This window comes from Stigmatopora nigra, chromosome 13 (assembly GCF_051989575.1).
Source record: "Stigmatopora nigra isolate UIUO_SnigA chromosome 13, RoL_Snig_1.1, whole genome shotgun sequence".
NCBI lineage: Eukaryota > Metazoa > Chordata > Actinopteri > Syngnathiformes > Syngnathidae > Stigmatopora > Stigmatopora nigra.
This window is the reverse complement of record NC_135520.1, coordinates 11,066,516-11,085,380: the sequence shown is the minus strand read 5'-3', so window position 1 is coordinate 11,085,380 and position 18,865 is coordinate 11,066,516. Positions and strand designations below refer to the sequence as shown.

The 18,865-nt window shown below is 38.5% G+C and overlaps 1 protein-coding gene across 2 annotated transcripts in view; it reads right to left on the bottom strand.

The window, feature by feature from the left end:
- Positions 1–469: 469 nt before the first annotated feature.
- Positions 470–18,865, bottom strand: part of LOC144205980 (GDNF family receptor alpha-4-like) — a 105,612-nt gene continuing 87,216 nt past the window's right edge. Inside the window, exons 4-8 of one of the 2 annotated variants that reach the window (XM_077730631.1) lie at positions 16,532–16,865; positions 13,827–13,936; positions 13,151–13,285; positions 6,898–7,073; positions 470–4,781 (exon numbers count right to left, since the gene is read on the bottom strand). In XM_077730631.1, coding sequence (XP_077586757.1) covers positions 4,626–4,781; positions 6,898–7,073; positions 13,151–13,285; positions 13,827–13,936; positions 16,532–16,865 — 911 coding nt within the window. In that variant the 3' untranslated portion in view covers positions 470–4,625. Of the gene's footprint in view, positions 4,782–6,897; positions 7,074–13,150; positions 13,286–13,826; positions 13,937–16,531; positions 16,872–18,865 lie in introns of both variants that reach the window. The other variant, XM_077730630.1, reaches the window with a different exon arrangement.

The window sequence follows — 18,865 nt, the reverse complement described above, 5'->3', positions numbered from 1 at the left end:
TTAACTAAAAACTAATTAAATCGTTCCAACCCTCTGAAAAAACACCAAATAACAGGAAATTGGAATAGAAAAACATTTTGATTTGTTCTAATTCACCATCCATTAACAGAGTAACAAATAACTAGTGGTTATGATGTTTAATAGTACTAAAATTAGACGTAAAGGAGAGAGATAGAGACACAGACTTTTTGCACGGCAACATAAAGAAATTGAAATGAACTTGGATTATGATACAGACACACTAAAAATAAGTTTAATCTTACAATAAACTTAATTCAAATTTAGTTTTACATTTTTATACCTGTTTTTGTTCTATTTGCCCCGCCTTTCAACGATCGAGGAACCTATCGAGGGTTGTTTGCTTTTGTCTTCCCTTCAAAATATTTAAAAATGGATGCACACAAATGTCCTCACAATAGGATAACGCACGGCTACTTGCCAACAGGAAGTAGTAAACTCCTCTCGTATTGGCGAGCAAGCTCCATTGTAAACCATTCTGCACTGGGGGGAAGAAAACACTGAAAAAATGCAACGCTCCGCCCAGTGCTTGTGGAAACATTTACACGAGGGAGTTGCGGGGATAAAGACGGCGGCTTCTCGCGTCGGCTGTATGCTCGTATATCAAAATGTGTCTCGTATCTCAAGGTAAATATTTGCTTGGAATTTTTTCGTATCTCAAATTGCTTGTATGTCAAGGTATTACTGTGTTCATGTGACTGGGTTCCTTTTTCAAACCTAAATCTCAATAGCGTTTGCGCTGGCATTTCATTAACAGAGGTAGCAAAGTTTCTTGTACAGAAAATAAATTTTTTTGTGAAAAACTTATATGAAAATGTATTCAAGAATAACACTCGCTTCAGAAGCTGAACAACGTCGCCCCCTTTCGGCTGGTCTTCATCTAGCGGCATTAAAACTTAGTTTGTTTATATGTATAATTATTAAGTCTTTTGTACATGATGGGAAAGTATTGTCAGTGAATTTTTGTTGATTGCTTTTAAACATCGAGTAATTTATGCGCCTTTTAAGCAAACATTGAAAAGTCTTCGGCTAGCATTTATGAGTTAGCATCTTTTGTAAATAGACGTGCGCTAAGCTAAGCTATTATGCTAATGTTGTAAAAGTGAATGACAGCTTGTAATTTACTGATTATACAAAAAAAAGATGAAGCAATGTTTTCAAATGATTACATGTGAAAATATAATAAAAACAAAAGACAATATATATGTATATATTGACTCATTGGCTGCCATTGATGGGATTAGACATCCAATCGATTTGGACTGGAAGGCTTAGCAGCCATCTTGCTGCCTTTATCCTCAATGCCCATGTGGATTGCACGTCTATTGCCCTCAATGTCACTGAAACATGTTCATTCACTCAGTTTTTGGGGACAAAAAAACAATTAATTGGACGTTTTAACTTTTATTGAGTGAAAACAACACAAGGAGTCTTGCCTTTTTTTTTTTTGTTCTTCAGCTGTAACTCATCCAACGGTTGCCTTGGCAACCGGAAAGTCCCCATCTTTAATACCAGCAGCAGCAAAGTTTGTTCAAATGTTCAAAAAGAAAAACAAACATCATGGCAGAAAAAAATGTCTTTTGCCACTGTGTTGTCCTGACAACAATTTTAGAAGTTATTCGTATTTTTGGGGAGGGTTTGCTCTGTGCAAACGGTGCTTTTTAGGGCCTCAAAAGTTGGTAAATTTCCGGAAGCTTCCATGGGAATTAACTAAGATCGAGGTTTATCATTTCCAAGTGTACAACCGGTACAAACATTTCGTTTTGTCAGAAAACACACAGAGCCATGCAAAAATACACATTTGTTTTCCTTGCCAACGTGCAAAGGCATCACAATACTTTAATCACGCCAGTGTTTTCATTTAGCAATAAGACAATCTTGGCTCCCAAAAAATAATGAAAAATATTGCCGATCAAAAAACCTCAAAGTCAAACAACAATTATTTCAATAAGTTATTTTTATAGAAGTCAGATATTGAAAACCAGGAGAAATTTTCAAACTGACCGTACAGGAAAGGAACAAACACGAGGGTTAATTTATTAGTGTGTTTTAAAATAGTTTTAAAAGTGGAAGTCTTGTTTTTTGGGGGTGAAAAAGAAACACTTTATATACACTTTATTTGTTTAGCCAATTGAACTTAATATTTGAAGTCATTTTGATTTTTTTTTTAATTTGTCTAGACTCAAACTTTTAAGTTTTTTAGCCAATTATAAAGGTAGCATAGTAAGCATAACCGACCGGAGGCGGTCGATCAGGTTTTTTATTTTATTTTTGTGACTATTTTCATCCTATGCTTTTTTTTGTGGGAAAATCACGTAGAATTACATAGACAAATATTTTTGTAAATCTGCAATACTAAAAATATATTTTTGTACTCCCGTGATTGAGTAAGATTCCAAATTCCTAAAAAGAACCATAAACCACTAAAAATGAACTAATTGAAAGAACCATTCATGAATTTTACGACGCAGACGTGGCGCAGACACTTACAGAATCCTAGCAATGTAAGAGTTCTGTTGATCGTCGATGTGATACCGTAGTGACGCAGCAGTGGGTGCGGACAATCTCGCCACATTCGTCATCTCGTGACGTCATCTAGTGACCAGCCAATCATAAATTTTATGTCGCGCAGACGGGGCGCAGACACAGAATCCTGCCTATCAACGACCTCTGATCGAATAATAAGTTTTTCCACATGAGATTCAAAACTGATTCATTGGAATGAAAGTGCAACACGTGGACAATTGCAAAGCGGCCAACTTCCGTCAAGCCATTTCAGGCGTACCCTTGTCCCATTTCCGGAGTGAATGCGATTCACGCAAAATGACATAAAATGTAAAAAAATGATAACCTAGGACAATTTAAATCAAACCGTTATTATCATGTTTTTACTTTAATTGAAATATTGTGTCTTTGCAAACTCGTGAAAAAGGACATTATAATGAAAATAAGTATAAAAAGTGAGTATAGTTTGTTGAGCATTTATTGGCAAATTAAAATTTCCACAATATTAACATACGTTTTTCAGCTGGTCCCTTACCTGCACTTGTGCAAATTTCGGTCATTTTGGAGACAACATGAGATATTTAGTCGAATATGAACTAATAAACTTCTACCAGTGTCTGGGTTTATTATTAGTAGTTTCATCCAATTTGCCATAAAGTTTGGACTTAACCTGAGCAGGAATATTGATAAGACTTACCAGTGCTGTGTAGTACTCCTACTTCCTTTACAACAACAAAAAACTGGTGGTTTATACAAACTTAATAATACTTACTTCCCTTATGAAATAAAGCTAAAACATAAATGTTAAAGAGTTAGAGGATACTTATGTAATCGATTTTGAATCAACTGGACAAATCATTCTTCAGAACTTGTAACTCGGATGATTCACAATGCACTCGTTAACGAATTCAGCCAGTTTACAGTGCAGTTGAATCAGATGCGGAAGCCGTAGCGATGGTGTGATTTTTGAGGCATTTTGGAAATTACGTGTTTTTCCAAATTTTAAATGACATTTTTTTTAGGATTTCTGGAGTTAAGCGAGCTTGTCAGAAGCCCCGGAGTTTGCGTTGTACAGGTCAACTCTGGAAATTCTGGAAAAGTTGGGCAACTCTTACTACAATGATGCCAGTGTACTCTTTCATTCATTTATTCATTTTCCATTCCTGTTTTCCTCACAAGGGTTGCACAATTCTCATTGGGTTGAATCTAAAATTTATGTTTTAACACCAATCCAAACTTATCATTACTTAACTGAAATAAGTATAGAAAATGTTATGTTATGTCTATTTTTTAAGAACCCCATTAACTCATTGCCTCCCATTTGATGATGGAAGACAAAGCAGAGTTTCTCTAAAAATGAGCTGTTTTTACATTCACTTTAACGTTGTCAAATAGCCACTTATAACACTAGAAAGTAAGGAAACACAAACTTTAATATAGATACATAAATTAACTCACTGGAAGCAATAGATGTCTAATCCATTGGGACCTTGAAGAATTGACAGCAATCATTCAATCACTGTCATCCCTCCCAGTCCAGACGGATTGGACATCTATCGTCGTCAACAGCTCGAAAACTGGATCATTCACAGCCAATCTACGCAGATCTAGTTAAATAACCAACTTTCAACTTTGTAAATTCCTATTGGTCACGTTAATTCCCATGGAAAACAAAATCAAATTCTCGGAATTTATCACCCAACAACCGCTGTTGTGCTTCGTCAGGTAAGACTATTTTAAGACTTCTTTATAAAAAAGTGCTTTCTTTTCTCCTCCTTTTTCTTATTTTAATCACACGTGAGGAAAAAGGAAAGACGAGGAAACGCGTAGAACACAAAAAGTTATCCACACCAAAACAACCTCTTGGCTTTTTGTCCATTAAAAGTGTCCACAAAATGTTTCGCTGCAACACGACAATTACAACAACATGTGAGCTTTAGCCCCAGGCGCTAAAAGTTAGCACTGTCTTGCCATGAACACAACAAAAATAATGAAATTTCTTTTTAATGGAGTATGAATTTAAGGGTCCTCCCCAGCCATAGTGTCACATTGGTAAATAAAGCGGAAAGTGCGACTGCGACGTCTTTCGCCGACTGCGCTTCCTAGTGGCGCCAGAGGAAAATGGCGGCGGTCAGGTGACAGCAAATGGCAAGCGGCAATGGGAGAGTGCTGCTACTGCCGCTGTTGCGCTCCAAGAGGTTGGGCGAAGATGGCATAGAGTCGCCTTCGTCCCCCCAAAGTCGCTCGTTACTGTTGATCTTGAGAGAGAAGCGCCAAGGTTAACCACGTCACCCCACATCACTACTTTTCACATCTTTTTTTAAAACTCCCCAATCAACAAATTTATTTTTTCTTTCAATTATTGTTGTTTTACTTGTCATGTTCTTACATTTCATGTGTATTTGAATTTATTTTTCACTTTCTATTATTCTCTTTTAATATTTAGTTTTAGTATATTTATCCTACATTATTTCACTTTGACATTTAATTTTAGTATATTTATCCTACATTGTTTCACTTTGACATTTAGTTTTTGGTATATTTATCCTACATTGTTTCACTGTGACATTTTTTTAATATATTTTCCAAATCATATTCTTGTGCAATATATTGATTGAATTACAATTCAAATTGTTTTGTAATTTAAAAAAGAATTTTATAGAATTATTTGTATGTCTCACCTAATATTTGTGAAATTGACCTGATACAAATTTTGAAGTTAGGTTTTCCATGTCTCCCGTCACTAACACACCTGAATCAAATAAATTGGATCGGTATCAAGCTTCTGGACAGATTGCTGATGAGTTGATCATTGGATTCAGGTGTGGTAGAGGAGGACGATATGGAAAATAGACTGCATACGGATTCTCGAGCGGACTGGGCCACCCCTGGTATAGATAGACCAGTGCTTCTCAAATAGTGGGGCGCACCCCCCTGGGGGGGCGTGGTGCGATACCTGGGGGGGCGCGTGTAACCCTGGGGGGGCGGGGGGGGGGGGGGGCGTGTTGCGATACCTGGGGGTAGACTTAAAACAAGATTTAATAAAGTTATTCTTTGTAAGTTAGACTATATTTCTTTCTTTTTTTCCTTTTCTTTAATGTTAATAAGGATAAAATGTTGTACTTATAAAAATTTTATAAAATGATTTTATTTATAGTCACGGTGGGAAGTGGGGGGGGGGGGGGGGGCGCGAATAGTTTTCTTCTTGCTAGGAGGGGCCTAACAGAAAATAATTGAGAAGCACTGAGATAGACCAACATATTGTTGCATTGCTGCGTTTGCCTTATACTTCTCAGGATGCCATGTGGCATTTTGGATGTAAATAATGTTCAAGTGGCGAGGGGTGTATGTATAACATACAGTTATATGCATATGAAAATGTATAAATTAATATCCAAATTTAATCTATAAATAACAAAATGTAAATACCGTATTTACTCACTAATAAGCTGCACCATGAAAGTTGCCTTGAAATTTTTGAATTTTACAATTACTCGCGTATAAGCCGCCCCCCTTGATTCCCAATTTTCACCTCCATATTCATGGTTTTAGGGAATACACATGTGATACTTAGAAGGGAAAATCTTAAGAAAAATCAGCACAAGTGATATTTCTGAGATACTGTATGAATCAAAAATACATTATTACGGCCAATATCATAAGGAAGTTAATATGCCAATCTTTGTAAATGCAAAATTTCAAATTATTCAATTTGAAAAAAGAAATGAGCGTATCTTGATGAGAACCTATATAAAAATATTTTTTTTGAAAAAAATTCATTTAAAAAAAGTATTTTTTAAAGATTTTTTAGTATTTTGTGTATTTTCTACATTTTTGTTTAACATTATTTTTGTTTAAGCTTTTACTTTTATGTTCATCTTGTTTTTCTTTAAATTTCACTTTATTTTTTTCTTATGATGGATTTTTATCTTGATGAATGATTTTAAATTATATGAAAACTTTTTTTTTATTGCATTAATTTGATTCAATGCAACTCAGCTTGTGGGCATCATGTGTTTGTTTACAAAGTAATAACATTTTTATTAAAAAAAATTGTATTCTAAGCTAATTTCTATTCATTCATCATCCATACAGGTTAAACTAAAGTTCTTTAAAAAAAAGTTTTCCTTTACAAGGAGCTGCATATTTGTGACATATGATTTTTCAACTATAGTTTAAAGGCATTTTTGTTGAATGTTTTCATTTTTATGTCAAGTAGTTTTACTAATTTTGGTGTCTTTTTCATCTAGTTTATTTATTTTGACAAGTAGAGCATTGTAATTGAAATTGCACAAGCATTCATACATACTATCTTTATATTCTGATTGATCTTACAGCCAAATAAAAGGTTTTGTCAAAAAGCCATCAACCCACCTGAGTTGGGATCTCAGCTCGCAGGCTGTTCTGTGCCGTTTCCACAGAAACAGCAGGAATGGCGGTGGCCCGGGGAGAGCCGCGGTCGTCATGGGCAGGGTTTCGGGGGTTCGGCGCTGACTCTCCAGCACTTGTTTTCACTTCTGAGCTGTTGCCGAACGCCAGGATGGCTTTCTCTAAAAACAAATGAATTGGGAAATGATTTCGACCCTTCAAAGCAGTAGTGCTCCCTAAACTCAAATCAAAAGCCTTTCTTGTTATCACACACAGCTGCGTATAATGAAATTAGCGATGCTACTCCACAAAGTGCATTGTCCCAGTAAAAACGTAAACAAGTATAATATAAGTATACAATATAAAAAGTCACGTCCTGGCAAGGTAAATTCTAAAATATTGAACAATCTAAACTATTCTATAGAGGGACACAGTGGGTGCAGGATTTTCTTCCAAATAATCAAGACATCACCATTTCACATCATTTGTCACTCAAGTGGAGTCAGTTGATTGCAGTCAGTTGTGACATTCCCATAATTGATGGATTCTCTAATACAGGGGTCAGGAACTTTTTTCAACAGAGAGAGGCTTGAACAATTCATATTTTCAAATATTATACCTAGAGAGCCATACACAGAATTTAAAAGTAAACATACATGAAAATGTCCATTTTTAAAATTAATTTCACCACTTTTTAAGTCTCAAGGTGCATTTGGGAAACAACTCTCACTGATGGTTTCCATATTTTTAGCTCACAGGTTAGCGGAGAGCCATATGCACCCATCAAAAGAGCCGCATATGGCTCCCGAGCCATAGGTTCCCTACTCCTGCTCTAATAGTTCCAAACATGACTGACATTCATTTGAATGTCAAAGTGTATTTGGAGAGAATTTAATTAAAAAGTTATCTTTGATGAATTTTCAACCATATTTTATTAGAGCATCTTCTTGATATACAGTGATCCCTCGCTACTTTGTTCTTTGGGGGAAAAAAGCAGGAAAAATGGAAAGATTGGTATTTTATTCTTCATTTTTAGGGGTACAAGAAGGTTTTCCAGCTAAGCTCATACTCAAGGGCATTCATACAAGGTGCATGATTGGTTCTTGGTGTGATATTGAGATAATTGGGCGCAACATATGCAATGAGCGAGCTTTACGGCTTCACATACCTGTCAACTTGTACGTTTTATATGTATTTTATACGTTTTTTCACCATTTAAAATCATGTACACCGACTATTGTACAGGGATTTTTTTTTAAATTGCCAATATTTATGATAAATTGATATTAACAAGACCGTTTTGGCTAAAATCCAGATAGTCTCATAGGCTGGTAGCCAACGACGCTACTGTCATCGATCGTTACTATTGTCACGGTATACCAGCAAAAATTATCCTCAATCGTATGTATTTTTTTTTTTAGCGGTGCGTACGGCAATATCGATAAAGGATGAAATGCGCATGCGTACATATACATAGAGTAAATTTTGTGGAAGCAAGCATGGAGGAGCCACCTAGTAAGAAACGAGTTACCGCGCGTAAACATGCGTCGTACGGTGTTTGTACGTTTTTTGGGGGGTTTGTACGGGGAATCATAATCATTTATAAGGGCAGTTAACGGCAGAGGTTGACAGGTATGGCTTCATGTCATGATCTGATTGGGTGCGCATTAGCAAGGCCTCTCATGTTGTGAATGACAACTCAGAACAAATGATAGGGAACCCTCACCTACTCGTGACAAACTCATTTCAATTCGCAGCACGTCTGTCATTGTCAACAGCACAGAAAGCGTTAATTACCGAAACCGCAACCAACTAAACAAATCCCAAATAGTCCAAATCTTGGAGGCGTCATTCATTGCCTTCTGCACCTGCCTTGAGCGGCATGCCGCATGATAGGTTTTCATCTTCCATGTCATCTGTCAGTTCAAATCGACATGATTTGAGCCCTAACTCGTCTATATGAAAGGCACTCAACTGTGCCATGTTGCTGCTTCGCTGTTCACCTCGTATTACATCACAGCATTTCCAGAAAGCCACATTTGTTTATTTCACTGAGCTGCCACAATAAATCCCCTTTTTCTCCATGATAGATAAAAATCAATGTATCTGGCTACTACTCTCTCATTATTCCGATCTATAGCAATAGCGTAGGGAAAAAAAGTCCTGCAGAATAGCCCTTTAATTGCGCGATAGGGCATTCGAACCACCTTGAAGCTTGGAACCAATTGGATGAACATTCATTTAGCCACCAATCTCACTTGTGTTGGTATAGATCAGATTTTCCCAACCTTTTTTGAGCTGCAGCACACTTTTTGTATTGAAAAAATGTCAAGTCCCACCACCATCTGAATATTTTTTAATTTATAACGATGTCGCCTATATTAACAATAGTCATTCTCATCCAAGTTTTGTCAGCAGGAATCACATAAACCTCCAAAATTGTTCCAAAATCTAATTTTTCACAATAACATAATTTCACCAAAAGTTGATGTCTGCTGACCCTGAACAACTTCTGGCATAAATAAGTAATGTAATGTTTTTTTAATTATAACCTCCAGCATAAATAAGTAATGTAATGTTTTTTAATTGCATGATTTCATGAATCTTCTCCAAATATTACTTGACTCTCCTAATGTTACGCAAAAAAAACGTAAATTCACCTGCAGACTTTACATCGCCAAAAGTCGATGCCCTAGAAACCAAACAAATTCCGGTTCATGTTAGAGGAAAAATAAGCAACAAAATGACTGTTTCACAATTTGAATCTTGTAATAGCATAATCTATAATTTAACATTCATCATATTTTGATTTTAACCTTGTAATAGTTAAATAATTTTAAAATCTCGTTATTTTCATGTGATTTTTTTTGCTGTGAATATTAATTACATTGTATGATTTGTTCCCGTGGCACACCTGACATTCCCTCATGGCACAGGGCTTGAGAATCACTGGTGTGGATCACAGGTGTCAAACTGATTCCAGAAAAGGCCAAGATGGTGCAGGTTTTTCTCCCCACTCAAACAGTGCAGACAGTTAGGCCAATGAGAAAGTCTGCTGGAAGAAGCAGCACCTGACTGCAATCAATGATTACAGTTGTAAGAGAACAGAATGGTGAAATGATGTCGTCTTGGTGGGTTGGAACAAAAACCTGCCCCCACTCGACTCTTTCTGGAAAGAGTTTGACACCTATGGTATAGATCAGCGGTGGCCAAGTCCGGTCCTCGAGACCCCCTATCCAGTCTGTTTTCCATGTCTCCCTCCATCAACACACTATCAAGCTTCTGGACGGATTGCTGATGAGTTAGTCATTGGATTCAGAAGTGGTAGAGGAAGGAGATACTGAAAACAGACCGGATAGGGAGTCTCAAGTGGACTGGGCCACCCCCGGTATAGATAGACCAACATATTGTTGCATTGCTGCGTTTGCTTTATACTTCCCATGATGCCTTGTGGCATTATAGATGTAAATAATACTCACAATGATAGTTGTCTTGAAAATTTTGAATTTTACATTTTCTCGCATATAAGCTAAGTTCGGTTGTACTTTATTTAGCCATTTTACAATGTACTCACATCATCATCACCCACAAAACCAGCAAAGTCCCCATTTTCTGTGTCCGAATAAAACAATTGCCCAAATGAGTGGCGGATTTCTTTTGTAAATTTAGCCAAAATGACGGCGAGCACCAAATCAGTGTGCTCGCCATCATACTGGGTGTATTGAAGAACTGTAGAATGGTACTGATAATGGGGGTGATCCTACTTTGAGGTTTTTCAATCATTAAGGCCACGTTTGGTCTACACTATCTACGATATTCGAGGGATTAGAGTATGTCTTTTTATCCATGCTTAGACTTCAATGTTTTTTTCTTTAATGGAAGCAAGGTTCTTCTCATGACAAGTTAACTTATACCTGAAAATAACAAATTTTCTCACAAATGGAGCCAATAGAGCTATCACTGGCCAGAGTGCGTTTGGGGAATAAAATGCACTCAATCAGTGTGGGGAAACCCACGAGAACTCAAGATTACCGAAATACATTTTGATGGTATGAACTTCGATTTTCGGTTAAGGAAAATTTTCCTTAAATGAGCCTTCTGTTATTTACTCTGCCAGAACGCTGGGAGAAAAACATAATAACATCACATGGACGCTTGCAGCCATTATTCTTCTTTTTCTGCAGCCGATTTAATGGTCGCTGAATGCTTGCTGTGCTTTTGAATGCCTCGTTTAGGAAATGTCATATCGCTCATTTATTTACCTGTCAACTGCCATTATGTACATGGACATTTTTCAAACTGTAATAGACAGAAACAATACTTAATTGCTAGCCATTTCAATCAATCATATAAAAGTTGAACGCCTTAAAGCTTGTCATCCCCAATTTGTCACCAACAGTTTTCCATTCAAGAGCCTCAACTTAGCTCATTGGCTGCTATTATCAGCCCAAAACCTCTAATACATTTCAACTCGGAGGACAGCCAAGATTGGATATCTAGTGGCAACATTAAATTATACACATTTTCATGTATATTGACTTTTAAATTCATAGTATGGCTCTCAAAAAATAATATTTGAAAATCTGAATTGTTTTTGGCACTCTTCGTCAAAAAGGTTTCCGACTCCCAAAACGCCCACAACTCTGAAAAGGATGTGCAATACCATAGATGAATAAATGATGAAAAGTAGCCCAAATGAAATCAGTAATGATAAATTTACAGCCCATTTTTTATTTCTATTTTGTTTTAAAAAAAGGTTTAAATGTTTTTTAATAAAACAAATAAACCATTTAAATTAATAGATACAACAACTGCAGTTTCATTGTTTTTAAGATAAATAAAATAAGGTATTTCATTCATTGTCTATTTACACTGGTTATTTTTTTTAATCCACATTGTATTACTATTTCATTATTATTCATAAATATGAAATTTATTTTTATCAAATTGATAGCAAAACATTTCAAATATCCTTTTTGTGTATAGAATTCATAATAATATCCTGACATCCTTCACCACTTTGCCATTTCAACATTTGCGGCTTCAGTACATGCCGGTATTTTATATCACGTATCCAAACAAAAAATGTTCATAAACAAGTGGAAGACAGGAGGAGAAATACTGGAAGTAAGGGCACCACTACCCAGCTTGTGTACTCCAGGCCTCATGGTATATCCAAACAAAACATTCCAGACGTGTGGCGAGGCAATTGACTTCCATGTGCTCATAGCGCTTTTAATCTCCTCAAGCATCACTTTACCGAAGCCTATGGCGACAACTGTGATAGTGAGATGGAACCCAATGTGGTCGACTCAAAGTCACCAACTTGGCCAAATTCTATGTCAGTTACAGAAGATGAGGGCTTTGATGTATTTGTAAATCTTTGAATGCGTTGACTTATATTAACATAGCTAATTTACTCGCATATATGGCACTTTTGTTGGAGAAAAAATGATGACTGAATCGAGGGTACGGCTTATATGCGCATAAAAATACTGCTTATACACTAAGGTGGCTTATTCGCGAGTAAATACGGGACATTACGTCAATATCTTGCTCCCAATGAAAGTGTGGGCTAAATACAGAAATTGCACCAGCAACTGAGGCTGTGCCTTCTGTCACTGCACTCTGTAGGCGTGAAAATATGGTACTTATAAATGGTAAAAATACAATAAAATATAAACAAATAAAAAGTATTTATGTTGTGTTAAATAGTTTTTTGGTTTATTTGTAAAGCCTTAAATCTTTTAAAAATATGAAGTCAAATATATTTCTATAGCATTAGACATTTTTTTAAATCGATTCAGCGATATATTGCAATATTAAATTCCATGGTTCCTGTATCAATTCAAAAGCTGCCTGAATCAATCGTAACACTTGTTTTATGTTGGAAATAAACATTAGGTGGCTAGAATTCCACTGCGTTCATTAGGTAGCAGCAGTCAGCTGCCGTGCCCTGATATGTAGTAATCGGGCTTGGATGCACTATGGTGCATTTTACCAGCTCTGGTCCCATATTAAGTGCTTTACTGCAAGGGTTGCAGGATTTGCTGGAGCCTGTCCCAACGGACTTCGTGCGAAAGGCAGACAAGACCCTAGACTGGTTGCCAGGCAGTTTAGGGCACATAGAGAGAGAAATGCCCAATCATACCACCACAAAGCGTGAATCGATGCCACATTTGTCTGTATCAAAGTTAGGTTTATAGCCATCAAGTGCACTGAAACATGATCACTTAATGCCTTGTTGTGTTGTACTCACTGAGGCAATCGTTCTCGTGGAACAAGGCCAGGAATCCAGCACATTGCTCCCGCTGGTGTCCACCAGTACTGCAGGAGCACCAAGGTCCCACGTTGGAGGTGGTGTTGTCAAGGTAGTTGGGCGTGATGGTACTGCCTAGCGAAGAACACATTCACAACACCAAATGATGATTAAAACATCATCTTGTTACGACCCTGTGATCCATGCAACGGCTCATTATTCTCAACACGGCGCCATCTCTCGCCCGGGCGCGTTCTACTGACTCTGCATTCTTTGATCCGATTCTGTCTTTGAATTAATGGCGTGAGCGCACGGATCGATGGCACTGCCACTTCTTGATTTTTTTAACAGAGGGATTTGGAGAAGAAAACTTTGATAAGTATAAGATGTTTATTCTCCTTTACTGCAGTCATTAAGTGCTTGGCACTCGGACCGCCCCATGCTGAATCGACAACTAGTCAATGATCAATGTGCAATACCAAACATTTAGAGCAGTGGCTCTTATGGTATCACCTCAGAAAGTACTCGGCTCTAATATTAACAGCCGCTAATAGCTGATATCAAGTAGATATCCAATCCATTAACTAATAAGGCTGACAATTGCTGGATGGACCGGCATCATTGAGCTCTATTTCACTGGTCAGTTTGCACTTGTGCGTAGGGTTGTTGTTCTTACCGATGAGGCCCGTGTAGGATAGCAGGCAGGCGGCGTGATCCTCGTGCTTGCAGCCGCTGAGGCTCTGCTGCCACGGCTCGCAATCGTACTGGAACTGAGCCCAGCGAGATCTGACCGAAGGAATGCAATCACGCATGAGCATTGTCAACATTGATCTCTCCTTATAGATAAAGCTACCATGTTCTTCAACCATAACTCATTCGCTGCAATTGATGCCAAGAGACGCCCTATCCATTTGAAACAAGAGGGCTGGCAGTAATGAACATTCATTCATTCATTGCTAGCGCCCCCGGTTCAAACGAAACACATACATTATTAATAGAAAAGAGCTACATGATTGGGTGGCTATTGTTGTCAGTTGGTCCAGAGCAAGGGTGGCCAAACCGGTCCTCGAGGGCCACTGTGGATGCAGGTTTTTGGTGGAACCGATCCAGCACAGACACTTTAACCAATGAGATTCTTCAGAAAACAAGAATCACCTGACTGCAATTCACTGATTGCACTTGTACAACGCAAGATTGGTGTAAAAGGTGTCCTCTTTATGGGTTGGAATGAAAACCTGCACCCACTGCAGCCCTTTGTGGAATTGTATGCCAAACCCTGCACTAGAGTCAATGGCAGATTTGCCTTGCTTTTTTCCCCTAGACATTTCGTTGATTTTCCTGATAGATATGCAAATCTGGAGCCTATCCCAGCTGACTTCGGGCGAAAAGAAGACTACACTCTAGATCTGTGGTCTCCAACCGGTTCCACATAGGGCCGCAGTGGGTCCTGGTTTTTGTTCCAAACGATCCAGTGCTGACATTTTAACCAATCAGGTGTCTTTAAAATAAGTAGCACCTCACTCTAATTAACTGATTGCACTTGCAAAAGGTATCCTTGTTGAGTTGGAATGAAAACCTGTACCCACTGCGGCCCTTTGAGGACCGGTTTGAGACCACTGCCCTAGATCAAGGGTGTCAGACTCGGGTTCGCGGGCCGCTTTAACGTCAACTCGATTTCATGTGGGGCGGACCATTTTAGATATGATATTTAGATTTTTTTAAATAAATGGATAAAATGAACTGAATTAAAAGGTCTCAAATTTCAGTTTTTTTTATGGATCTAAAACAAAGTTTTTAAAAATGTTTGGGAAGGCATCCTCTTCCAAACAGAGCCAGTCTCATCCATGTAAAAAACGCTCTGGAAGATAACCATTCTCTTCAATTATCTGAGGAAACTCTTCCTCGACGTACCGTTTTGGTGCTTTTTGGTCTGCCGAGGACACTTCCCCATACAGCAAAACACTTTGTGGACCATACCTCTTCTTAATCTTTTCAAACCAGCTCTACTTGCAGTAAAACCATGAGACTCCCTCATGGCACTGGTATCAGGCTGAGGAGCTAAGGAGCTAAGCTATCGTAAAAAGTTTTGGCTTTGCTTCCAATCGTGTTGGTATCCAGAGGTATCTTCTCCCTACAGTCCGACATCCAGACCAATACGTGTGAAGTATGAATGTATTTTATGCTTATTATTATGTCATTTGGTTTATATAGTGTAGTCACTAGAATAGAATTTTGCATGACCTAGTGGAAACTTCCATCAAGACACCTTTTAGTTAGGGGGGTGTCATCTATCACGACACCCCCATTTCTTTGTTCACCTCTTCCCGCCTAAAGTTTGTACCTAGGTCACATGACCCTTTGTTAATAAAACTAGCTCAACTGTTGGGGGTAGGCAGGGATTCGAAGGCTGGGGGATGAACACATCTCCCAGCGCTGGCTACTCTGACCCCTCCTTCAGCTGAAGTCTTTGAAAATCTCATCACGACTGGTGTGTTTCCTCTGGTCCGATATTATTGAATGTATATGGTCTTAAACCTGACAATACGGCATTCTCCGACTTAACGATGACTTTATTTTCTCCCTAGTGGTTAGCACTCGCTTGGTCTCCTTGGAAAAAATATATTGTTGCCGTTTTCCAAATGTTCGCTTCTTCTTTCTCTATGTCACACATGGTAGATTCATCTATAATGCCTCAGATGACGCAGGACATCTAGGAGGCATTTTCAATTGCCAAAACAATGCTAGAATAAGCTCTGCATAGTCTTTCTGTGCACGATGTCAAATGTAAGCCGAAGAAAATAGAAAAGGCATGACGACGCCCTTCTTAGCTGCTTGAATTTTTGCAAACGTGATTCTTCCACGGTGAATTTTCGCTTCTTCTTCTGCGCTAAGTGCCAACCATTTCAGCACCAAAGAAGAAGCGGTGCCCTGGCCTGACTTCTGCCATTTCTGTCTTCCGCTTATGAGTTTCAATATGAATTTTTACATTTTTTATTAACTTTTTTAATACTAAAACGTGATGTACTGAAGGAACGAGGCGGTGAAAGATCACAGTATAAGCATAAGTGGTTATTTCAAATTAAAATGGTTTAGTTCATCTGTCTGGAGAATACCTCATTTGATATTTTTGTGGGTCTAACTTTGCCAAACCTAATTTTACCTGCCTTTTTTTTAGCTGAATTTTCTGGTTATAGTTTGTCACTATAAAAACAAAGCCTAATTTAATATATTTATTTGGACTCAAATGCTAGACTTTGTGTCATTTTGGTTTTACAAGACTTTTTAGTGGGTCTAATATATAATGATTCAAAACAATGTTGCCGGATTAATGTCATATTCTTTAGAAGCTCAATCCAAAATAGTTATCATTAAAATCTGTACCTGCAAATGTAGTCAGATTTGCACACCCTGAGCTGAGCCAGGCAGCTGGGCTTCTCCTTGTCCTCATAGGAGCAGGCAGGAACCACCGTTTGTCGTCGGCGTTCGGCGCACGCCGTGTCCGTGCAGGGGCAGAAGAGTAGTTCGTGCGTGTAGTCGGGGGGCACGCGGTCAAAGAATTTGCGCAGTGCCTTGTTGCACTTGGGACGGTTACACGGGCCTGAGCGAGCTAATGGCTGGATGCAGGATGAAACATACTCGGTGCGCAGCTTCTGGCACGTCTCATCAATGTTGCAGGCCTTGGCTGCGTCCAAGCAGCGATTGACCGTTGTCACTTCTGTTTCTGCCAAAAAGATGTAGGTGGTTACTAGACTTTGAAACAAGTTTAACCCATTAATCTATCAGTAGAGTAATCATGCAATTTTGTCCATCAACTCATGATTCACATGGTGATCATCTTTACCAAAAATAAGGGCATCAACATGGCTGGCAAACAGAGGGAAATACTGGACCCAGGTTGCAGAGAAGTGATGACGTTTGACAGAATTATTCAGTCTTTTTGAAGTCTAAGAGATTGTGTCAGATCTGATTGGCTTGCAAGGCGTGGTTTCAATATCTTTGTGTGAGTTTATACGAAAGCCTGTCTTGTGTATGTTATGATTGTTAATTAACATGTTGGCAAAAGATTATTTCCACTTAGTGGCCAAAAATTATACTGCAACTAAAATCTAAATATTGACGTCCCTTTCCGTTTGAGTTGCTAGAGATGCTCTTCACAGTGAAGAATAACATAAATATTGCATATCTACACGATAGGCTTGATAGAAATATATAAAAAAAAAAAAAATTCTGAAATGGCTGGCCTGGTGGAAGAGCGTTTAGCGTATTGGCCTTACAGTTCTGGGGTTGAGGGTTCAATCCTAGGTTGGTCCTCACTGTGTGGAGTTTCCAAGTTCTCTCTGGGCATGCTTGGGTTTTCTCCATGTACTCTGGTTTCCCCTCTGGTTGAACACTCTAAATTGCCTCTAAAGGTGTATTTCACTTTTCGCCTTATGTCAGCTGGGATAGGCTCCAACACCCCACAACCCTGACAAAGATAACCGGTGTGGAAAATGAATGAATGTACAAATTTAAAACAATAGATGAAGTGAAAATCTTATATTGTGCTCCTTTATATTTGACAGGGTATTTTTTTATTTAAAAATTACTTAAAATACAGATTCTGTCTTAACAGAGGTGACTTTCGGAGAAATTTGTTGGGGGACCAAATTGTATGTTTAAAAAATCCAATTGACGACAGATTTTTTGCGTCCAATAGTAAGAGATGTCCCGATGCCTAACTGACCGTCTGTAACTTTCTGGGCTTTATGGGAGGGCTCAACTCATGTTTGAATCCCCACCAAAATTCCTGCCAAAAAGTGAAGTGGGCTTCAAAGGCTAAATTTAATGGATTTCAATTTTTGGTAATCAAAATGCTTAAGCAAAATATTAATTTCAATCCCAAAATGCTCTAAATTTGATTACAACGATGTTAATCCCAGACGGTAGAAGGAAAGGATTTTTCTCTAGAGAGCACGCTGTGAAATCCCAGCCAATCTCTAGCGGATGGCTGCAGATCTTGTTGACTCGATATTCTTCACCTTCTCCATGCCAAAGGAGTTCAAACTCTGCCAATATGTTGATGATACATCATAGTGTCAATCTGCCATGAATAGAACATGCATAAATGTTGAATGCGCTGCTCCGGAACCGCTCAATATATCATTCTGATGGGTTAATGCTGAAAGAAAAGCAGCTATCTCGTTGTTCCCCGACTGCCGATGAAGCTCGAAATTACATCTACCGTGCCTCTGTGATCATTTTTCCAGCATAAATGCACCCTGATGACCCCGCGCCTGGAAACCCCTGGCCCAATAGAGCCCCTGCCAACTTGAGTTCCCCACTAATGATGCCTCTCGCTCATCTCTTATCTCGCTTGTGTTACCTACTGGTCCATCATCACTTCACCTCTACCCTTGAATGACCTGGTAGTCAATGTGTCCGTGATGGCAGATAGCGTCGCTCATTAGTGTGAAAAGCGCCTCCGGCCACCTTAGCTAAGCGGGCCTCTCTCCGAGCTGTTGGATAAAACATGAATGGACCCTAGAGAGCTGGTGAACATCCGTTCATGCACCATCCGTCACTCCTCCAACCGGACTGATAAAATTGCGGATCCTGGACGCCCCGGTGGTGCCGACTTTTCTTTGTCAAGGCATTGTAGGCATGATAGGATTAGCATCAGGTTGAGGAACACATCTTTACCATTTAGTGTAACACCTTGGTTCCACATACATTCAT